The 20,297-nt window shown below is 43.5% G+C and overlaps 1 protein-coding gene and 1 long non-coding RNA gene across 2 annotated transcripts; one reads left to right on the top strand and one right to left on the bottom strand.

Annotated features, from left to right (window-relative positions):
- The first annotated feature begins 1,431 nt into the window (after positions 1-1,431).
- Positions 1,432-3,936, top strand: LOC127295383 (uncharacterized). The gene is made up of 3 exons (XR_007847751.2): positions 1,432-2,309; positions 2,418-2,497; positions 3,621-3,936. It is a non-coding gene; the product is annotated as an uncharacterized lncRNA (long non-coding RNA).
- On the bottom strand, positions 2,727-4,848 carry LOC127295382 (uncharacterized). The gene is made up of 3 exons (XM_051325325.1): positions 4,589-4,848; positions 4,288-4,459; positions 2,727-3,078 (listed from the first exon to the last, which is right to left on the bottom strand). The coding sequence occupies exons 1-3, from the start codon at positions 4,718-4,720 to the stop codon at positions 2,942-2,944; spliced, it is 441 nt and encodes a 146-aa protein (XP_051181285.1). The 5' UTR covers positions 4,721-4,848; the 3' UTR covers positions 2,727-2,941.
- Positions 4,849-20,297: the final 15,449 nt, after the last annotated feature.

Here is a 20,297-nt window from a genome sequence, read left to right as displayed (position 1 = left end):
AATTCCTGCGTGGCTCTCAAGGTCTAGTGCCACCAGCCAGCCTAGGGGAAAATAAATACACTAGCATTGAACAAGTGTGGCCGGCCGGCCGGCGCTAGAAATTAAACGTACAGTTGGCCGGCGTTGGGTGGCATGGAGCCAATTTTAGTGTGTCGTGGCCACGTCAGAGCGGCTACCTTTGAGGAATAAATAAAAATATACTTCGTATCTCTTTCCCGTTTCTAAAACTTCCATATTCAACCTCGTCATATCTTGACGGTGCAACTATGTGTAAAATCCAAAAATTTCGGTCGTTTTGTACACGCGATATGTATATCTCGTATCATATCATATACGGTTGCAAATTTATGATATGCACATCGATAACTCAGCATAAAGTTATATTATAATGCGCGTGAGTGTCACTAAATATTAAAATGCAGTTTTATGATTCCTTTTATGATATATATATACCAAATTTATGTCATTTTCTCTATAGAAGATTTGTTCAATTTACGAACTTTTGACTTGAACAAAATCTAAACGAGGAAGTATACAACGTGGGAACCATAGACGTGCTTGTTGTGTTACGGGCCCAACGTGCAAGTCGTATCGGTTGGTTGGTTGCTATATTAATGTAGTGAGGCGAAAACCTATTTCAAAGAGAAATCGTAGACGTAGCAGAAAACATACCTGTCCGCGTTCACGTAGGTATATCATTGTCGTTCCTCTCCGGAAGCAAAGGATGACCTAAATTTTAGCAAAACAAAAAAAAGGAAGGACTTCAATTTTATATCGAGTTGTATCGGTGGTAAGTGGTAACTCGTCACACGATTTCCTCCATCTTCCTATCGATCGGCTGTTCACCGGAGTTCTTCATGTGCACGAGAAAGTCCATCCACGACATGTATTTGAAGGTAGTAGATTTTTCCTAAATTCGTATATATCTGGATATATTTTATTCACTCATCTATTTCTGCATCTAGTCCACATTAAAACATGTAAAACTTCATAGTATAATTTAGAACGGAAAATTATCGGCTGTGTAGTACTTAGGGTGATGTGTACGTATATCTCGTATTCCTATCCTATATGGTTGCAAATGACATGCATATCACACAACTCATGTCGTGTTTATAACAAAAAGAAAAACTCGCGCACAACTCATCATCGCGTATGAGCTGTCTTGCATGTACTCCCCAGGTCGTTATTAATCGACGCATGAGTACAACTAAACCAGTGTATTCTTATGTATATTTGGCGACGATTAAATGAGACCAGAGGAGTATAGAATAAGGTAGTATAACGTAGAAGAATACGTATCTGTCAGCCCTCGAAAAAAAAAAGAATACGTATCTGTCCGCGTTCAGGTAGGTTAGTCACGCGTCCCTCTTGATCTCGAGATAAGGCAGGGCCCCAATTCCCAACAAAATAAAAAAGGAAGGGCTTGAATTGTACATCGATTCGTATGGTAACTGACCGCGCGATTTCCTCTGGCTCGGCTGTTGGACGCTCGTAGCGTCACGGCATCCTCTTCTAGGTTTCGTTTCCTTGCGTTCCCCTCTCTCTCTCTCATTGACCTCTAACCTCCGCCCCCCTTCTCTCCCATGGCGGCTGAGACGACCGCCTCCGTCTCCCCGTCGTCTGCTCTTCACCGGACTCCTCCTTGCCCACGAGAAATCCATCCATGACGTGCATCCTGTTGTCTCTTGGACGACACGTCCTGTCTCAGGCTTTGCCGTGCAGGGTCTTGATGCATCGGCCGGACTCTGCCGCCTCCGTCTACGACGGCGATGCTACGGTCGCCGATGAGAGTTGCCGGTAAATTCTCTTTCCTGGACGAACAACTTTCGTTGTCTCTGTTCTCCGGCGGGATTTCGAGATCTCTTGACCTTCTCCTTGAATTGTCGATCCGTTGATGGCAGAGACTTCCTCTTCGACGACAAGTTCTCTGTCTCTTCTTAGGCCTAGTTGCGCTGGGTTAATTTTGCTGTCAGGGAACTTTCTCTTCTACGGCATGTCTCTGTCTCTTCTCCGGCGATCCGGGTTTCCGCCGTGTAGTGTGTAGATCCTTGACCTGTCGGTCCGTGTGTGCCATCCCAATCTTATGGTTAGCGGCAGAAGCTTTCTCTTCGACGGCAATTCTCTGTCTCTTCTCCGGCCAAGTTATGCTTGGCTTTCAGCCGTGTAGATCCTCGATGTTGCGTTTCTGCCGTCCCTGTTAACGCCGGCGAGGTTAGGGAGGTTACCGGTAAAGCCTCTCTCTCCGACGCGGTCTGTATCTTCTGGGGCGGTGTTAGTTCCCCCCGGCGAGGTTACGGAGGTTACCGGTAAGGCCTCCCTCTCTCTCCGACGACACGTCTCTGTATCTTCTGGGGCGATGTTAATTTCCCCGTGTAAATCTTTTATCCCTCGTTTCTCACTCTCCCTCTCTGCAGCTAGCGTCCATTCTTGCATGAAGTTACTGGACCACATCTACCGTTGACGGCGGCGGAAAACAGAAGTGATCACGCCGGAGGTAATTCTTTTGTCATTTCTATTGTTTGTCAGTTTTGTATCTGTTTGATCTTATTTTTTCCCCTGCTAACAGCGAGCTACGAGACGCATAGTAGTTTTCATTTGTTCACTTGCAAAGCTGTTAGAGACGAACCCGCTTCTAAACCTGATCGGCATTCTCCCCTACTCAAACCGATCCAAACCTTTAGTTCTTCGTCAAAACCCAATTTGCTTCGTTTTTCAACCAACTCATATTGAGCTGAATTAAGCCCCAAGACAGCTTACATCCAGCAGCAGCAAAACAACACAAGCACACAAATTTGCCTCATGCCAATTTATTTGATCCAATATTCTATCATATGAACCAACCAAGTTCAAAAAAGGCGACTTAAGCCAGATCAGTGCAATAATATAACCATACATGTATCGAGGGTAGCAGGGTGATATAAACAAGCAAATATAGGCCTCAAACAATCCTGTTGACCAGGGCGATGAAGCCGCGAATCCCAGAAGGCCTTGGCATAGGCTTGCCCTCTTTCATCCTGATCTTCAGTTCTGTTTCTTCGATATCATGTATTAATGACGCCAAAGCTACACCAGCATCTGTAGGCGAACAACTTAGATATTAGAACTGAATTATCAGTTGGAAAAGCATGAAGCAACATAAAACTTAGGATGCCACTATTGGGCGAACGTCATGCTTTTGTTACGCGCACAACGCTCCTCCCTCATGTCTGATTTTGATCCAAAGGTGCATGTGAAAATCCAGAAAAGAAAATCAAAGTTGCCAGGGCCCACACCCAAATGACACTCTGGCAAATTATTTTTTCATTTGCGCGCAAGTACTCCAGCGAGCTTACATATTTTTCGAAAGCTTATATGAAAAACAACTAGCAGTCAGAACTGAGTTTCAGTGTGACAATACCATAAATGGTAAACCAATTCCAGGTGCGTTTTTCAATAGTCCATTATATAGCCGACCTTTTCTAATTACCCACCACAGCTTCCAATATAGTGTTCTACTATGTTTTTCAACGGCCATAAAGTCAACTTGTAGCTACATCTTCCAATTTCCAAAACATAAATGTTTTGAGTACATGCTGGAAAGCAACATGCAGATTTAACAGAGTTATTTTTCATGTCAGCAAAGAGGCATCGACAGAAACACAAACTAGGAACAAGACATCAAGCAGGGATAACAGATAGCTGGTCTAGTCAGTCGATCATACTCAGGTTTTTGTTCCTTGATGTGCCAGGTTACCAGACATTGATATGATGTTGTCATTGACTTACTTTTACATTTTTACTTTGATTAGCATGCATGTACCACACCTCATGAGCTCTTAGCTAAGTGTTAAGTGAAGAGCTTTCAATGGAAAGCATGCAAAAGATGACCAGACTGTGAAGTGAACAACAGTTGTTTGTTTGAGCAGAAACGCAGTGCAGTATTGGCAGTCCAAATTCCTCCAGTTTTCTCTAATATTAATATATAGCAGACAGTAGCTAGTGCAGGAGTGCAGGATACTAGAAACTGAACCCATCATCAACTGCTACGGACATGTTGCTCTACTATCTGTTATATTATATTATATCAGGACAGGACAGGTCAAGTTTCAGACTATTTTGTCAGGCACGTTAAATTGAACTACAATGGCAGCACAGTCAGCAATGTTGGACAAAGGCACACATTAGTATCAAAAATACCATGGAAGATGACTTCCCGGTTATAGCCAAATTGGCCCATGGAAAATTGCGAATTGGTATTTTCAGGTGTTACTTGTCCCAAAATTTTGAGTGAGGGGTCAAACTTACTCTTTATCCATTTTCTGCTGAATGATTCTCTGAGGTCTTCTGTTGAGATCAGACGTTTTGCATGATCCAGCTCTTTTGCAAACACCCTGCAGTCATGGAAGGCACCTCTCAGCTCAAGGTTCAGAGCCAATGTTTGCTCATCTCCCTTGAGATCCGAAGACAGCTCGTACTCCTACAGAAAACCAGTAAAAAATCCTCAAACGGACAAGTTTAGGGAAAGCTGCAACGACCCAAGTAATCCAAGCAGGATAAATCCATAGAGCAAAGCACTCGATACATCAGATGAGATCAGAAGCCATACCGGGTCATTCTGGTCATCAAGCAGCTCTGGCTCCACTGCTCCGGGGACGGTTGCTGGTGGGGGTGCTGCCAGTGGTGGAGCCACTGCAGGGTTCCGGCTTGGCTTGTTCCGATTACGGCGGCTGCGACCCATCTCTTCCGATCTGCTCGAACGACCTCTCTCGCTCGCTCTGCGGCGGCTGCCCGGAAGGAAGCGTAGTAGGGTTTGTACGTTTGGGGGCCCAAATAGTATGGGCCCAACCTATCAGCTCTGTTGCTCGCTCTGTGGCGGCTGGGCGGAAGAAAGGGTAGTTGGGTTTATAGGTTCGGGGGCCAACCTGGCACATTGTATCCAAGGCACTATGTATATAGTCGATGCTGTTTTTTTTTTGAAGTTTACAGTCGATGCTGTTGAACAAAAAAAAAAGATCGATGCTTTTAGTGGGCCATGTACACTTCAACTTTCGGCAACTACTGAGCCAGCTAAGAGCATCTCCACCGGCACCTCCGACAGCAGCCGATAGCATTTTGGGGGCCGGAAGTGAAAATGGGTTCGCACCGGCGCGTCCCATATGGAGAATTGGTGGCAACCCCGTGCCGCCCCTTCGCTAAGGGCGCGAATCGGGCGCGCCGGCGCCTCGCGAGCCTGAAAATTTTGGGCGTGGGAGCCGCGTGTCAGTGACGCCAGGGCGCCGCGCGGGATATTTTACCGCCACGACGATCCCGCCACGACACCGTGCGGGAGGTTTCCCGCCTCGCCGGCGGTCCATATAATCCCTCATCCCCTGCCTCTATAGTGCAAAAACCCTAGAAAAATAGCACAGTATTCGATTCATGGGACGAGGCGGCGCTAGAGACGGTTGTGGAAGTCGTAGAAGCGGACCCGCAACTTGTAGAGTATGAGGCGTGGGAGGAGGCGGCGCTAGCGGCGACCATGGATACCCACGTCGCGGACGACCGGCGGCTGCGGGTGACCGAGGAGGCGCGACGGCGGCGGGTGGCGCGGCAGGAGGTGGCGTGGCAAAGGGAGGAGTCGGAGCAGCGGCAGCGGGAGGAGGCGGAGTTCCTGGATGCGCGGAGGCGGCGGGAGGTGGCGAGCGAGCACCGGTGGGAGGCGCGACGGCAGAAGGGGTGGGAGGACCTTTTGCTGTGGCGGTCGCAGCGGGAGGAGACGCAGATTCAGGAGGAAGTCTGCGAGCGGCGGCGTTTGGCGGAATTGCAGCTCCGCCTACAGAGGTAGGAGTTGGATCACCGTCGGCGGCAGGAGGACCTGGAGCGGCAGCTGCGTCAGGAGGCGGTGGCCACGGATAGAGCCGCCTACTTGATGTTCGTGGCGGAGAGAGCAGGGGATTATCGTCGGAGGAGCAGCGGAGAGAGCAGAGATGAAGCAGGTTTCATTTGTCATCCGAGGTTGAGGAGTGAATAATGTTTTACTCGGATTTATCCGAAATATTATTCATTCCTCGATCCTTAATGACATTAAAATGAAATTTTAAGTATAATATGTAGTTTGTGTTTAGATATGAAATCATTATATGAAGTCGTTAGAGTCTATTTTGTATTCTTATTTCAGAAGACTCTTTCATTGAACTCAGTCTATGATACGGCATTTTCGGGATCGGGTAATTATAGCCAACGTAGATTACATGATGGTCAAATCTTGATATTCCTAAGAGAATTAATCAAGATCATTTGTGCCTTAAATATATCGGAGGATATTTACTTACACCAACCTTTTAGCTGGGGCTTGCACTTAAAAGAAGTTGACAACAAAATATTCGCATTCGTGATGTAGTTTGTATTGAGATATGAAACAAGAGGTCCAATATCACTCCTTCACTACTACAATGTATGAATGAATTTGTATCCCTATTAGGGATATTGTGACCATATGTATCTTTGATTTTATTTGTCCATATTTTATATGTACACTTCAACTTTCGGCAACTACTGAGCCAGCTAAGAGCATCTCCACCGGCCCATATGGAGAATTGGTGGCAACCCCGTGCCGGCCCCTTCGCTAAGGGCGCGAATCGGGCGCGCCGGCGCCTCGCGAGCCTGGAAATTTTGGGCGTGGGAGCCGCGTGTCAGTGACGCCAGGGCGTCGCGCGGGATATTTTACCGCCACGACGATCCCGCCACGACACCGTGCGGGAGGTTTCCAGCCTCGCCGGCGGTCCATATAATCCCTCATCCCCTGCCTCTATAGTGCAAAAACCCTAGAAAAATAGCACAGTATTCGATTCATGGGACGAGGCGGCGCTAGAGACGGTTGTGGAAGTCGTAGAAGCGGACCCGCAACTTGTAGAGTATGAGGCGTGGGAGGAGGCGGCGCTAGCGGCGACCATGGATACCCACGTCGCGGACGAGCGGCGGCTGCGGGTGACCGAGGAGGCGCGACGGCGGCGGGTGGCGCGGCAGGAGGTGGCGTGGCAAAGGGAGGAGTCGGAGCATCGGCAGCGGGAGGAGGCGGAGTTCCTGGATGCGCGGAGGCGGCGGGAGGTGGCGAGCGAGCACCGGTGGGAGGCGCGACGGCAGAAGGGGTGGGAGGACCTTTTGCTGTGGCGGTCGCAGCGGGAGGAGACGCAGATTCAGGAGGAAGTCTGCGAGCGGCGGCATTTGGCGGAATTGCAGCTCCGCCTACAGAGGTAGGAGTTGGATCACCGTCGGCGGCAGGAGGACCTGGAGCGGCAGCTGCGTCAGGAGGCGGTGGCCACGGATAGAGCCGCCTACTTGATGTTCGTGGCGGAGAGAGCAGGGGATTATCGTCGGAGGAGCAGCGGAGAGAGCAGAGATGAAGCAGGTTTCATTTGTCATCCGAGGTTGAGGAGTGAATAATGTTTTACTCGGATTTATCCGAAATATTATTCATTCCTCGATCCTTAATGACATTAAAATGAAATTTTAAGTATAATATGTAGTTTGTGTTTAGATATGAAATCATTATATGAAGTCGTTAGAGTCTATTTTGTATTCTTATTTTAGAAGACTCTTTCATTGAACTCAGTCTATGATACGGCATTTTCGGGATCGGGTAATTATAGCCAACGTAGATGAAAGGATACGGATGTCGCCTAGAGGGGGGGGGGGGGGGGGTGAATAGGCGGTTTAAAACTTTTACGAGATGGGCTTAACAAATGCGGAATAAAACTAGCGTTTACTTTGTCAAGCCCAAAGCCTATATACTATGGTTCACCTATGTGCACCAACAACTTATTCTAAGCAAAGGTTCACCCTAGTGCACCAACAACTTATGCTAAGCAATACAAGCAAGCATGTGATAGCAAGATATATATAACTTCAAGCACGATGGCTATCACAAGGTAAAGTGCATAAGTAAAGAGCTCGGGTATAGAGATAACCGAGGCACGCGGGAGACGAAGATTTATCCCGAAGTTCACACTCTTGCGAGTGCTAATCTCCGTTGGAGAGGTGCGGTGGCTTAGTGCTCCCGAACGCCACAAGAGGCTCACCTTGAGGTGTGGTTGCTCGATGCACACCAACGCCACAAAGGCCTCACCCCAAGATGCGGTACTCACACCACACACCGAACGCCACGAAGGCGCCTCACCTAAATCTCCGGTGACCCTCGCCACAAAGGCCTAGGTCACGGTTCCACTAAGGGATTTCCTTCGAGGCGGAAACCGGGCCTTACACAAAGATGGGGCACACATCCACAACTTAATTGGAGGCTCCCAACAAACCGCCACAAAGGCCTAGAATCCGTCTAGGGTTCCAAGAACCCAAGAGTAACAACCTTCTTGCTTTCACCACCACGAATCACCGTGGAGAACTCAAACCGATGCACCAACTGCAATGGCAAGAACACCACAAAGATGCTCAAGTCCTTCTCTCTCAAATTCCAACAAAGCTACAAAAGCTATTGGGGGAATAAGAGAGGAAGAACAAAGGAATTCACAAAAAACACCAAGATCAAGATCTAGAGAGTTCCACTCACAAAGAGATGGATTTGATTGGTAGAAATGTAGATCTAGATCTCCTCTCTCTTTTCCCTCAAATGGGGGAAAGAATCATGGAGGGATTGAGAGATAGAGCAAGCTTCTCTAGTTCAACAATGGAGGAGAGAGAGAGTGAGAGAAGCAACAGCCCAAGGAGGAAGAAGGGGGTATTTATATCCCCCAAGAAAATCGAGCCGTTGGGCAAAACCAGGGCCGGATAATCCGGCCTAAGTAAGGGCCGGATTATCCGGGGGCCGGATTATCCGGCCTCAGGGACAAAACCAGGTAAAAATCCGGCCAAAAATCCGGCCCCTGTCCAGAGCTGCTTTTCTTCTGGTCCTTAGTCGATTTCGGGGGGGCCGGATATTTCCTAAATATCCGGCCCAGATAATCCACCCCGGATATTTCTGAAAAATCCGGCCTGGCAAAACTGCAGAAACACCAAAACTAAAACGGGCATAACTTTAGCATCCGGACTCCGATTTTGATGATCTTGGGCTTGTTTTGAAGCTAACAAGCTCTACAATATCATGCAGGAAACCATCATAGTCCAACAAGGGAGGATAGAAACAAATAATGAAAGGTTTGACCTATCTAAAAAAGACATACCGGTAAAACCTCCAATCTCGAAAATGCAACAAGTTGCCCGTGCAAAAACCATTCTTGATGAACTAGAGCTTGTCATGCGAATAAGCACAAGCTCTAAATCATCACATGGATAAGATCCAAATAACAACCAAGAAAGATGATGAATCAAACTCGAAAACGCAACAAGTGATCTATGCGAAATCCGTTTTCGATGAACTAGAGCTTGTCATGAGAATAAGCACAAGCTCTAAAACATCACATGGATAAGGTCCAAATAACAACCAAGAAAGATGATGCAAGGATGCAAATGATTGAGCTCTCTCCGAACGATACGATCGAGTTACTCACTCGAGAGCCCTCTTGATAGTACGGCAACTAAACTATAAACCGGTCTCCAACTACACTATGAGACCGGTGAGGAAGAAACCCTATCAAGAGCAAACCTTATACTTGCGCATTCCACTTGAGCTTGATGATGACGATCTTGACCTCAACAAGATGGAACGCCTTTCTTGCTTGTGCTTGCTTGACGAAGTCTTGTAGATTGCTCCCCCATAAACCACCATGGGAGAGCTTCTTCTTTGGCGCATCTTCACTTAACCATGACCACCATGTGGATTGCTCCCTGATGCGTGTGGTTGGCACGTCCGTTGGGAACCCCAAGAGGAAGGTGTGATGCGCACAGCGGCAAGTTTCCCTCAGTAAGAAACTAAGGTTTAATCGGACCAGTAGGAGTCAAGAAGCACGTTGAAGGTTGATGGCGGCGAGATGTAGTGCGGCGCAACACCAGGGATTCCGGCGCCAACGTGGAACCTGCACAACACAACCAAAGTACTTTGCCCCAACGAAACAGTGAGGTTGTCAATCTCACCGGCTTGCTGTAACAAAGGATTAACCGTATTGTGTGGAAGATGATTGTTTGCAGAAAACAGTAGAACAAGTATTGCAGTAGATTGTATTTCAGTAAAGAGAATTGGACCGGGGTCCACAGTTCACTAGAGGTGTCTCTCCCATAAGACGAACAGCATGTTGGGTGAACAAATTACAGTTGGGCAATTGACAAATAAAGAGAGCATGACCATGCACATACATATCATGATGAGTATAGTGAGATTTAATTGGGCATTACGACAAAGTACATAGACCGCCATCCAACTGCATCTATGCCTAAAAAGTCCACCTTCAGGTTATCATCCGAACCCCCTCCAGTATTAAGTTGCTAACAACAGACAATTGCATTAAGTATTGCGCGTAATGTAACTAGTGACTACATCCTTGAACATAGCACTAATGTTTTATCCCTAGTGGCAACAGCACATCCATAACCTTAGAGGTTCTTGTCACCCCTCCAGATTCACGGAGACATGAACCCACTATCGAGCATAAATACTCCCTCTTGGAGTTACTAGCATCAACTTGGCCAGAGCATCTACTAATAACGGAGAGCATGCAAGATCATAAACAACACATAGATATAACTTCGATAATCAACATAACAAGTATTCTCTATTCATCGGATCCCAACAAACGCAACATATAGAATTACAGATAGACGATCTTGATCATGTTAGGCAGCTCACAAGATCCGACAATGATAGCACAATGGGGAGAAGACAACCATCTAGCTACTGCTATGGACCCATAGTCCAGGGGTAGACTACTCACACATCACACCGGAGGCGACCATGGCGGCGTAGAGTCCTCCGGGAGATGATTCCCCTCTCCGGCAGGGTGCCGGAGGCGATCTCCTGGATCCCCCGAGATGGGATCGGCGTTGGCGGCGTCTCTGGAAGGTTTTCCGTATCGTGGCTCTCGGTACTGGGGGTTTCGTCACGGAGGCTATTTGTAGGCGGAAGGGCAGGTCAAGAGGCGGCACGGGGGCCCCACACCACAGGGCCGCGCGGCCAAGGGGGGGGCCGCGCCGCCCTAGGGTGTGGCCCCTCGTCGCCCCTCTTCGTCTCTCCTTCGGACTTACGGAAGCTTCGTGGAAAAATAGGCCCTGGGCTTTGATTTCGTCCAATTCCGAGAATATTTCCTTACTAGGATTTCTGAAACCAAAAACAGCAGAAAACAGAATCGGCACTTCGGCATCTTGTTAATAGGTTAGTTCCAGAAAATGCACGAATATGACATAAAGTGTGCATAAAACATGTAGATAACATCAATAATGTGGCATGGAACATAAGAAATTATCGATACGTCGGAGACGTATCAGCATCCCCAAGCTTAGTTCTGCTCGTCCGGCAGGTAAAACGATAACACGGATAATTTCTGAGTGACATGCCATCATAATCTTGATCATACTATTTGTAAAGCATATGTAGTGAATGCAGCGATCAAAACAATATATATGACATGAGTAAACAAGTGAATCATAAAGCAAAGACTTTTCATGAATAGCACTTCAAGACAAGCATCAATAAGTCTTGCATAAGAGTTAACTCATAAAGCAATAATTCAAAGTAAAGGCATTGAAGCAACACAAAGAAGATTAAGTTTCAGCGGTTGCTTTCAACTTGTAACATGTATATCTCATGGATATTGTCAACATAGAGTAATATAATAAGTGCAATAAGCAAGTATGTAGGAATCAATGCACAGTTCACACAAGTGTTTGCTTCTTGAGGTGGAGAGAAATAGGTGAACTGACTCAACATTGAAAGTAAAAGAATGGTCCTCCATAGAGGAAAAGCATCGATTGCTATATTTGTGCTAGACCTTTGATTTTGAAAACATGAAACAATTTTGTCAACGGTAGTAATAAAGCATATGCATCATGTAAATTATATCTTATAAGTTGCAAGCCTCATGCATAGTGTACTAATAGTGCCCGCACCTTGTCCTAATTAGCTTGGACTACCGGATCATCACACTGCATTGTTTTTACCAAGTGTCACAAAGGGGTACCTCTATGCCGCCTGTACAAAGGTCTAAGGAGAAAGCTCGCATTGGATTTCTCGCTATTGATTATTCTTCAACTTAGACATCCATACCGGGACAACATAGACAACAGATAATGGACTCCTCTTTTATGCATAAGCATATAACAACAATTAATAATTTTCTCATTTGAGATTTGAGGATTGTTGTCCAAAAGCTGAAACTTCCACCATGGATCATGGCTTTAGTTAGCGGCCCAATGTTCTTCTCTAACATATGCATGCTTAACCATAAGGTGGTAGATCTCTCTTACTTCAGACAAGACGGACATGCATAGCAACTCACATGAAATTCAACAATGAATAGTTGATGGCGTCCCCAGTGAACATGGTTATCGCACAACAAGCAACTTAATAAGAGATAAAGTGCATAATTACATATTCAATACCACAATAGTTTTTAAGCTATTTGTCCCATGAGCTATATATTGCAAAGGTGAATGATGGAATTTTAAAGGTAGCACTCAAGCAATTTACTTTGGAATGGCGGAAAATACCATGTAGTAGGTAGGTATGGTGGACACAAATGGCATAGTGGTTGGCTCAAGTATTTTGGATGCATGAGAAGTATTCCCTCTCGATACAAGGTTTAGGCTAGCAAGGCTTATTTGAAACAAACACAAGGATGAACCGGTGCAGCAAAACTCACATAAAAGACATATTGAAAACATTATAAGACTCTACACCGTCTTCCTTGTTGTTCAAACTCAATACTAGAAATTATCTAGACCTTAGAGAAACCAAATATGCAAACCAAATTTTAGCATGCTCTATGTATTTCTTCATTAATGGGTGCAAAGCATATGATGCAAGAGCTTAAACATGAGCACAACAATTGCCAAGTATCACATTACCCAAGACATTTATAGCAATTACTATATGTATCATTTTCCAATTCCAACCATATAACAATTTAACGAAGGAGAAACTTCGCCATGAATACTATGAGTAGAAACCAAGGACATACTTGTCCATATGCTACAGCGGAGCGTGTCTCTCTCCCATAAAGTGAATGCTAGGATCCATTTTATTCAAACAAAACAAAAACAAAAACAAACCGACGCTCCAAGAAAAAGCACATAAGATGTGATGGAATAAAAATATAGTTTCAGGGGAGGAACCTGATAATGTTGTCGATGAAGAAGGGGATGCCTTGGGCATCCCCAAGCTTGGACGCTTGAGTCTTCTTAATATACGCAGGGGTGAACCACCGGGGCATCCCCAAGCTTAGAGCTTTCACTCTCCTTGATCATGTTGCATCATACTCCTCTCTTGATCCTTGAAAACTTCCTCCACACCAAACTCGAAACAACTCATTAGAGGGTTAGTGCACAATATAAATTGACATATTCAGAGGTGACACAATCATTCTTAACACTTCTGGACATTGCATAATGCTACTGGACATTAGTGGATCAAAGAAATTCATCCAACATAGCAAAAGAGGCAATGCGAAATAAAAGGCAGAATCTGTCAAAACAGAACAGTTCGTATTGAAGAATTTTAAAATGGCACCAGACTTGCTCAGATGAAAATGCTCAAATTGAATGAAAGTTGCGTACATATCTGAGGATCATGCACGTAAATTGGCTTAATTTTCTGAGCTACCTACAGGGAGGTGGACCCAGATTCGTGACAGCAAAGAAATCTGGAACTGTGCAGTAATCCAAATCTAGTACTTACTTTTCTATCAACGGCTTAACTTGGCACAACAAAACACAAAACTAAGATAAGGAGAGGTTGCTACAGTAGTAAACAACTTCCAAGACACAAAATAAAAACAAAGTACTGTAGGTAAAAACATGGGTTGTCTCCCATAAGCGCTTTTCTTTAACGCCTTTCAGCTAGGCGCAGAAAGTGTGCATCAAGTGTTATCAAGAGACGAAGTGTCAACATCATAATTTGTTCTCATAATAGAATCAAAAGGTACCTTCATTCTCTTTCTAGGGAAGTGTTCCATACCTTTCTTGAGAGGAAATTGATATTTTATATTACCTTCCTTCATATCAATAATAGCACCAACAGTTCGAAGAAAAGGTCTTGTCTCAATATAATGGGACAAGATGCATTGCATTCAATATCCAAGACAACAAAATCAACGGGGACAAGGTTATTGTTAACGGTAATGCGAACATTATCAACTTTACCCAAAGGTTTCTTTGTAGAATGATCGGCAAGATTAACATCCACATAACAATTTTTTAGCGGTGGCAAGTCAAGCATATTATAAATTTTCTTAGGCATAACAGAAATACTTGCACCAAGATCACATAAAGCATTACAATCAAAATCTTTAACCTTCATCTTAATGATGGGCTCCCAACCATCCTCTAGCTTTTTAGGAATAGAGGCTTCGCGCTCTAATTTCTCTTCTCTAGCTTTTATGAGAGCATTTGTAATATGATGCGTGAAAGCCAAATTTATAGCACTAGCATTAGGACTTTTAGCAAGTTTTTGCAAGAATTTTATAACTTCAGAGATGTGGCAATCATCAAAATTCAAACCATTATAATCTAAAGCAATAGGATCATCATCCCCAATGTTGGAAAAAATTTCAGCAGCTTTATCACAGGCAGTTTCAGCAGTTTTAGCAGTTTCAGGCAATTTTTCGCGCTTTGCATTAGAAGTGGAAACATTGCTAACACCAATTCTTTTATTAGTATTAGTAGGGGGTGCAGCAACATGTGTAGCATTAGCATTACAAGTGGTGGTAATAGTCCAAACTTTGGCTACATTCTTCTCTTTAGCTAGTTTTTCATTTTCTTCTCTATCCCACCTAGCACGCAGTTCAGCCATTAATCTTATATTCTCATTAATTCTAACTTGAATGGCATTTGCTGTAGTAGTAATTTTATCATCTAAATCCTCAGGTTTAGCAGCCATTTTATTAATTAAAGAAGATTGTGATGCAGACATGTATGAGATTCGGGTTTCAGCATTAGCAAGTTTAGTTTGCAACCCCGAGATCTCCCTATTCAGATTTTCAAGTTGATTCCCTATATTCTTCAACAAGGTAGATTGCTCATTCATAGTTTTAGTAAACAATTTATTTTGCTCATATTGTGATTGCATAAAGCTCTTGGTGGATATTTCAATTTCTAGCATCTTTTCTTCATTAGGTGAAGCATATCTACCATAAGAATTACCATTAACATGATATGGCCTAGAATCATTATTTTTAATGAAATCCACATCAACATATTCTCTTTGAGCAACTAATGACGCTAACGGAACATTATTAGAATTAAGATTAGGCCTACCATTCACAAGCATAGACATAATAGCATCAATCTTATCACTCAAGGAAGAGGTTTCATCGACAGAATTTACCTTCTTACCTTGTGGAGCTCTTTCCGTGTGCCATTCAGAGTAATTGATCATCATATTATCAAGAAGCTTTGTTGCTTCACCAAGAGTGATGGACATAAAGGTACCTCCAGCAGCTGAATCCAATAAATTCCGTGAAGAAAAATTTAGTCCTACATAGAAGGTTTGGATGATCATCCAAGTAGTCAGTCCATGGGTTGGGCAATTTTTAACCAGAGATTTCATTCTTTCCCAAGCTTGAGCAACATGTTCAGTATCTAATTGTTTAAAATTCATTATGCTACTCCTCAAAGATATAATTTTAGCAGGGGGATAATATCTACCAATAAAAGCATCCTTGCATTTAGTCCATGAATCAATACTATTCTTAGGCAGAGATAGCAACCAATCTTTAGCTCTTCCTCTTAATGAGAAAGGGAACAATTTTAGTTTAATAATATCACCATCTACATCTTTATATTTTTGCATTTCACATAGTTCAACAAAATTATTAAGATGGGCAGCAGCATCATCAGAACTAACACCAGAAAATTGCTCTCGCATAACAAGATTCAAGAAAGCAGTGTATAATTTCAAAGAATTCTGCTGTAGTAGCAGGTGGAGCAATAGGTGTGCATAAGAAATCATTATTATTTGTGGTTGTGAAGTCACACAACTTAGTATTTTCAGCGTTGGCCATTTTAGCAACAGTAAATAAAGCAAACTAGATAAAGTAAATGCAAGTAAACTAATTTTTTTGTGTTTTTGATATAGCAAACAAGATAGCAAGTAAAGTAAAACTAGCAACTAATTTTTTTTTGTATTTTGATTTAGTGCAGCAAACAAAGTAGTAAATAAAACTAAGCAAGACAAAAACAAAGTAAAGAGATTGAGAAGTGGAGACTCCCCTTGCAGCGTGTCCTGATCTCCCCGGCAACGGCGCCAGAAATTTGCTTGATGCGTGTGGTTGGCACGTCCGTTGGGAACCCCAAGAGGAAGGTGTGATGCGCACAGCGGCAAGTTTCCCTCAGTAAGAAACCAAGGTTTAATCGGACCAGTAGGAGTCAAGAAGCACGTTGAAGGTTGATGGCGGCGAGATGTAGTGCGGCGCAACACCAGGGATTCCGGCGCCAACGTGGAACCTGCACAACACAACCAAAGTACTTTGCCCCAACGAAACAGTGAGGTTGTCAATCTCACCGGCTTGCTGTAACAAAGGATTAACCGTATTGTGTGGAAGATGATTGTTTGCAGAAAACAGTAGAACAAGTATTGCAGTAGATTGTATTTCAGTAAAGAGAATTGGACCGGGGTCCACAGTTCACTAGAGGTGTCTCTCCCATAAGACGAACAGCATGTTGGGTGAACAAATTACAGTTGGGCAATTGACAAATAAAGAGAGCATGACCATGCACATACATATCATGATGAGTATAGTGAGATTTAATTGGGCATTACGACAAAGTACATAGACCGCCATCCAACTGCATCTATGCCTAAAAGTCCACCTTCAAAGTTATCATCCGAACCCCCTCCAGTATTAAGTTGCTAACAACAGACAATTGCATTAAGTATTGCGCGTAATGTAACTAGTGACTACATCCTTGAACATAGCACTAATGTTTTATCCCTAGTGGCAACAGCACATCCATAACCTTAGAGGTTCTTGTCACCCCTCCAGATTCACGGAGACATGAACCCACTATCGAGCATAAATACTCCCTCTTGGAGTTACTAGCATCAACTTGGCCAGAGCATCTACTAATAACGGAGAGCATGCAAGATCATAAACAACACATAGATATAACTTTGATAATCAACATAACAAGTATTCTCTATTCATCGGATCCCAACAAACGCAACATATAGAATTACAGATAGACGATCTTGATCATGTTAGGCAGCTCACAAGATCCGACAATGATAGCACAATGGGGAGAAGACAACCATCTAGCTACTGCTATGGACCCATAGTCCAGGGGTAGACTACTCACACATCACACCGGAGGCGACCATGGCGGCGTAGAGTCCTCCGGGAGATGATTCCCCTCTCCAGCAGGGTGCCGGAGGCGATCTCCTGGATCCCCCGAGATGGGATCGGCGTTGGCGGCGTCTCTGGAAGGTTTTCCGTATCGTGGCTCTCGGTACTGGGGGTTTCGTCACGGAGGCTATTTGTAGGCGGAAGGGCAGGTCAAGAGGCGGCACGGGGGCCCCACACCACAGGGCCGCGCGGCCAAGGGGGGGCCGCGCCGCCCTAGGGTGTGGCCCCCTCGTCGCCCCTCTTCGTCTCTCCTTCGGACTTCTGGAAGCTTCGTGGAAAAATAGGCCCCTGGGCTTTGATTCCGTCCAATTCCGAGAATATTTCCTTACTAGGATTTCTGAAACCAAAAACAGCAGAAAACAGCAACTGGCACTTCGGCATCTTGTTAATAGGTTAGTTCCAGAAAATACACGAATATGACATAAAGTGTGCATAAAACATGTAGATAACATCAATAATGTGGCATGGAACATAAGAAATTATCGATACGTCGGAGACGTATCACTCCCCCATAATCCACCATGGGAGAGTTTCTTCTTCGGCGCATCCTCACATATCCATGATCATCATATGGATGGAAAGACTCAAGCAAAGGATCTCTTCGAGATGGCTCATCTTGAACTTGCACTTCATTCTTCATCATGTTGATGTCTTGAAGTAACTTGAGGGCTCACTTCATCTTCATCTTCAAGACATACTTGACACTTGATATCCTTCATCAAATTCTTCTTCTTGCAACCTTGAAGCCAACATATGGTTCAAGAATTGCCTATGGACAACTCCTACAAATATAACTCAATGCAAACATTAGTCCATAGGGATTGTCATTAATTACCAAAACCACACATGGGGGCTCCATGCACTTTCAATCTCCCCCATTTTGGTAATTGATGACAATCTCTTTGAGAGGGTTTATATAAGGAATTGAAGTAACAAATAAGTTGAATATATAGAGCAAACTCCCCCATAATATATGCATGTGTGAATGATCTTGACTTTCATTGCATATATTGGCATTCAAAGCCTAGTGGAGTTTCCTCTAAATATTCAACTATGCAAAGCAACAAGATGCAATGCAATAAAGGCACATGCTTAAGCACAAAGCAAAGACATAACCAAATTCCCTTAAACCCTCCAAACTTCTCCCCCATTGGCACCAATTGCCGAAATGGGTGAAAAATTTAGAAGGCCAATATAGTGAGAGTTCCTCCATAGCGTGTGCATTTCTCATAATTTGAGTGGAATCAAATGCACATATCCGATGACGAATATTCGGAAGGAATCACACTATAGGTAGGGTCAAAGATTGCAAAAAGATAACAAAGTCAAGAAGCTTCAACAAATGAAGCAAGCAACCAAATGAACCACAAAGAAGATACCAAAAGAAAGATAGATATTATGATAAGATCAAGAAGATTGCTCTAAGTAATATGAGAAAGCTCCCCAAGGTTTGTGCACAAAACTAGACAATTTGCATTGGAGTATAAAGTGCACAAACATGGAATCATCACTCCCATAATATCATTCAAAAACAAAAGATACCAAGTGAATCAAACTCTAATGATCACCAAAAGATAGTGCTCTAAATCAAATGAGGAAGCTCCCCAAGGTACATGCATAAATTAAAATGTTGTAGTTGAATACAATATGCATAACATGGAATTCTCACTCCCTCATTACCATTTAAAACACAAATATTTGCAATAGATCATAGATAGAAAAATAAGCTTAACACTTGCAACAAAAAAATAGTTGAGCAACAAGTAAGAGGCACCATAATAAAAAGGCTCAACCAACAGGATATGTGAAAGGCATGATAAAGCATATTATAAGATTATTACAAGGATGAGCAAAAAGCATCATCATAGTCTTCAATGAATTATATTGCTTAGCATGACCAATCAACATGCAATAAATAAATAAGATATCAAAAAGGAGATGTATCATTTCTTATGTGTATAAGTTTCTCTAAGTGGGCAGCATCACAAAGATATTTATCCACAAAGAAACATGCACACACAAAATAGATACGCAACAAATATAGCATGATATCTAAGACGAAGTCATGCAATATACCAATAAGAATTTTTGCTTAATAGCATGGCCAAAGGCTCAATTTTATCTTATTGTACATTCATGAACTTCAACCACAAACAACTAAAATACATCACAAAAATCAACAAGGGATAGAAGATAGTTGGGATGCATTTGAGAAAGGCAACAAGTATCACAACCGGGGATACCAAAATAAGTAACTAAATTTGCACTTTCATCTATATTGCACATGTGAGAGCCTTGAGGAATTGATATGCAACAAAATTGCTAGATAGGCATAGTTGGGATGGATGAATCATGAGCATGATTTAAAATACTTCCCAACAAATGCACTCATCTCAAATTACTCACATTCACAATAAAGAGGTTTCATTAAGACTTTTGCAAGAAGCACAACATTTGCAAATCAAGAGATTCATGCCAAGATGCAACCATAAGGTTGGATACAAGAAAAGTATGCATGAGAAGATACTTGTTACCAAGATAGCATTGGTGTGGATGTAGTAGATATGTGTTCGTTGACCATCCTAGCTTGCCTCAAGTTACCATTGAGTCACCACTTCTTTCCAAGAGTGAGACAAGCATTCAATGCATATCCATTGTACCTAACACAAAGGTAAGTACAAAATGGTCCCCAAACTAATTGGGTCCGAAGTAGTTAGACACACTATAACATATAGGACAAACTCCACAATTCTATGTGCATATAGATATGAAATTGAATTTCATGCACATCTTAGCCAAATTAGGATTTGATGGAGTTTACCCTATATATTGGATCAAAGAAAGTGACACATGCCATAAGATATACATATATTAAATATGCATGCACAATACTTTCAA

Source organism: Lolium perenne, chromosome 4 (assembly GCF_019359855.2).
Source record: "Lolium perenne isolate Kyuss_39 chromosome 4, Kyuss_2.0, whole genome shotgun sequence".
Classification (NCBI taxonomy): domain Eukaryota; kingdom Viridiplantae; phylum Streptophyta; class Magnoliopsida; order Poales; family Poaceae; genus Lolium; species Lolium perenne.
Note: the sequence above shows the minus strand (reverse complement) of the source record. Positions and strands in the feature narration are given on the sequence as shown.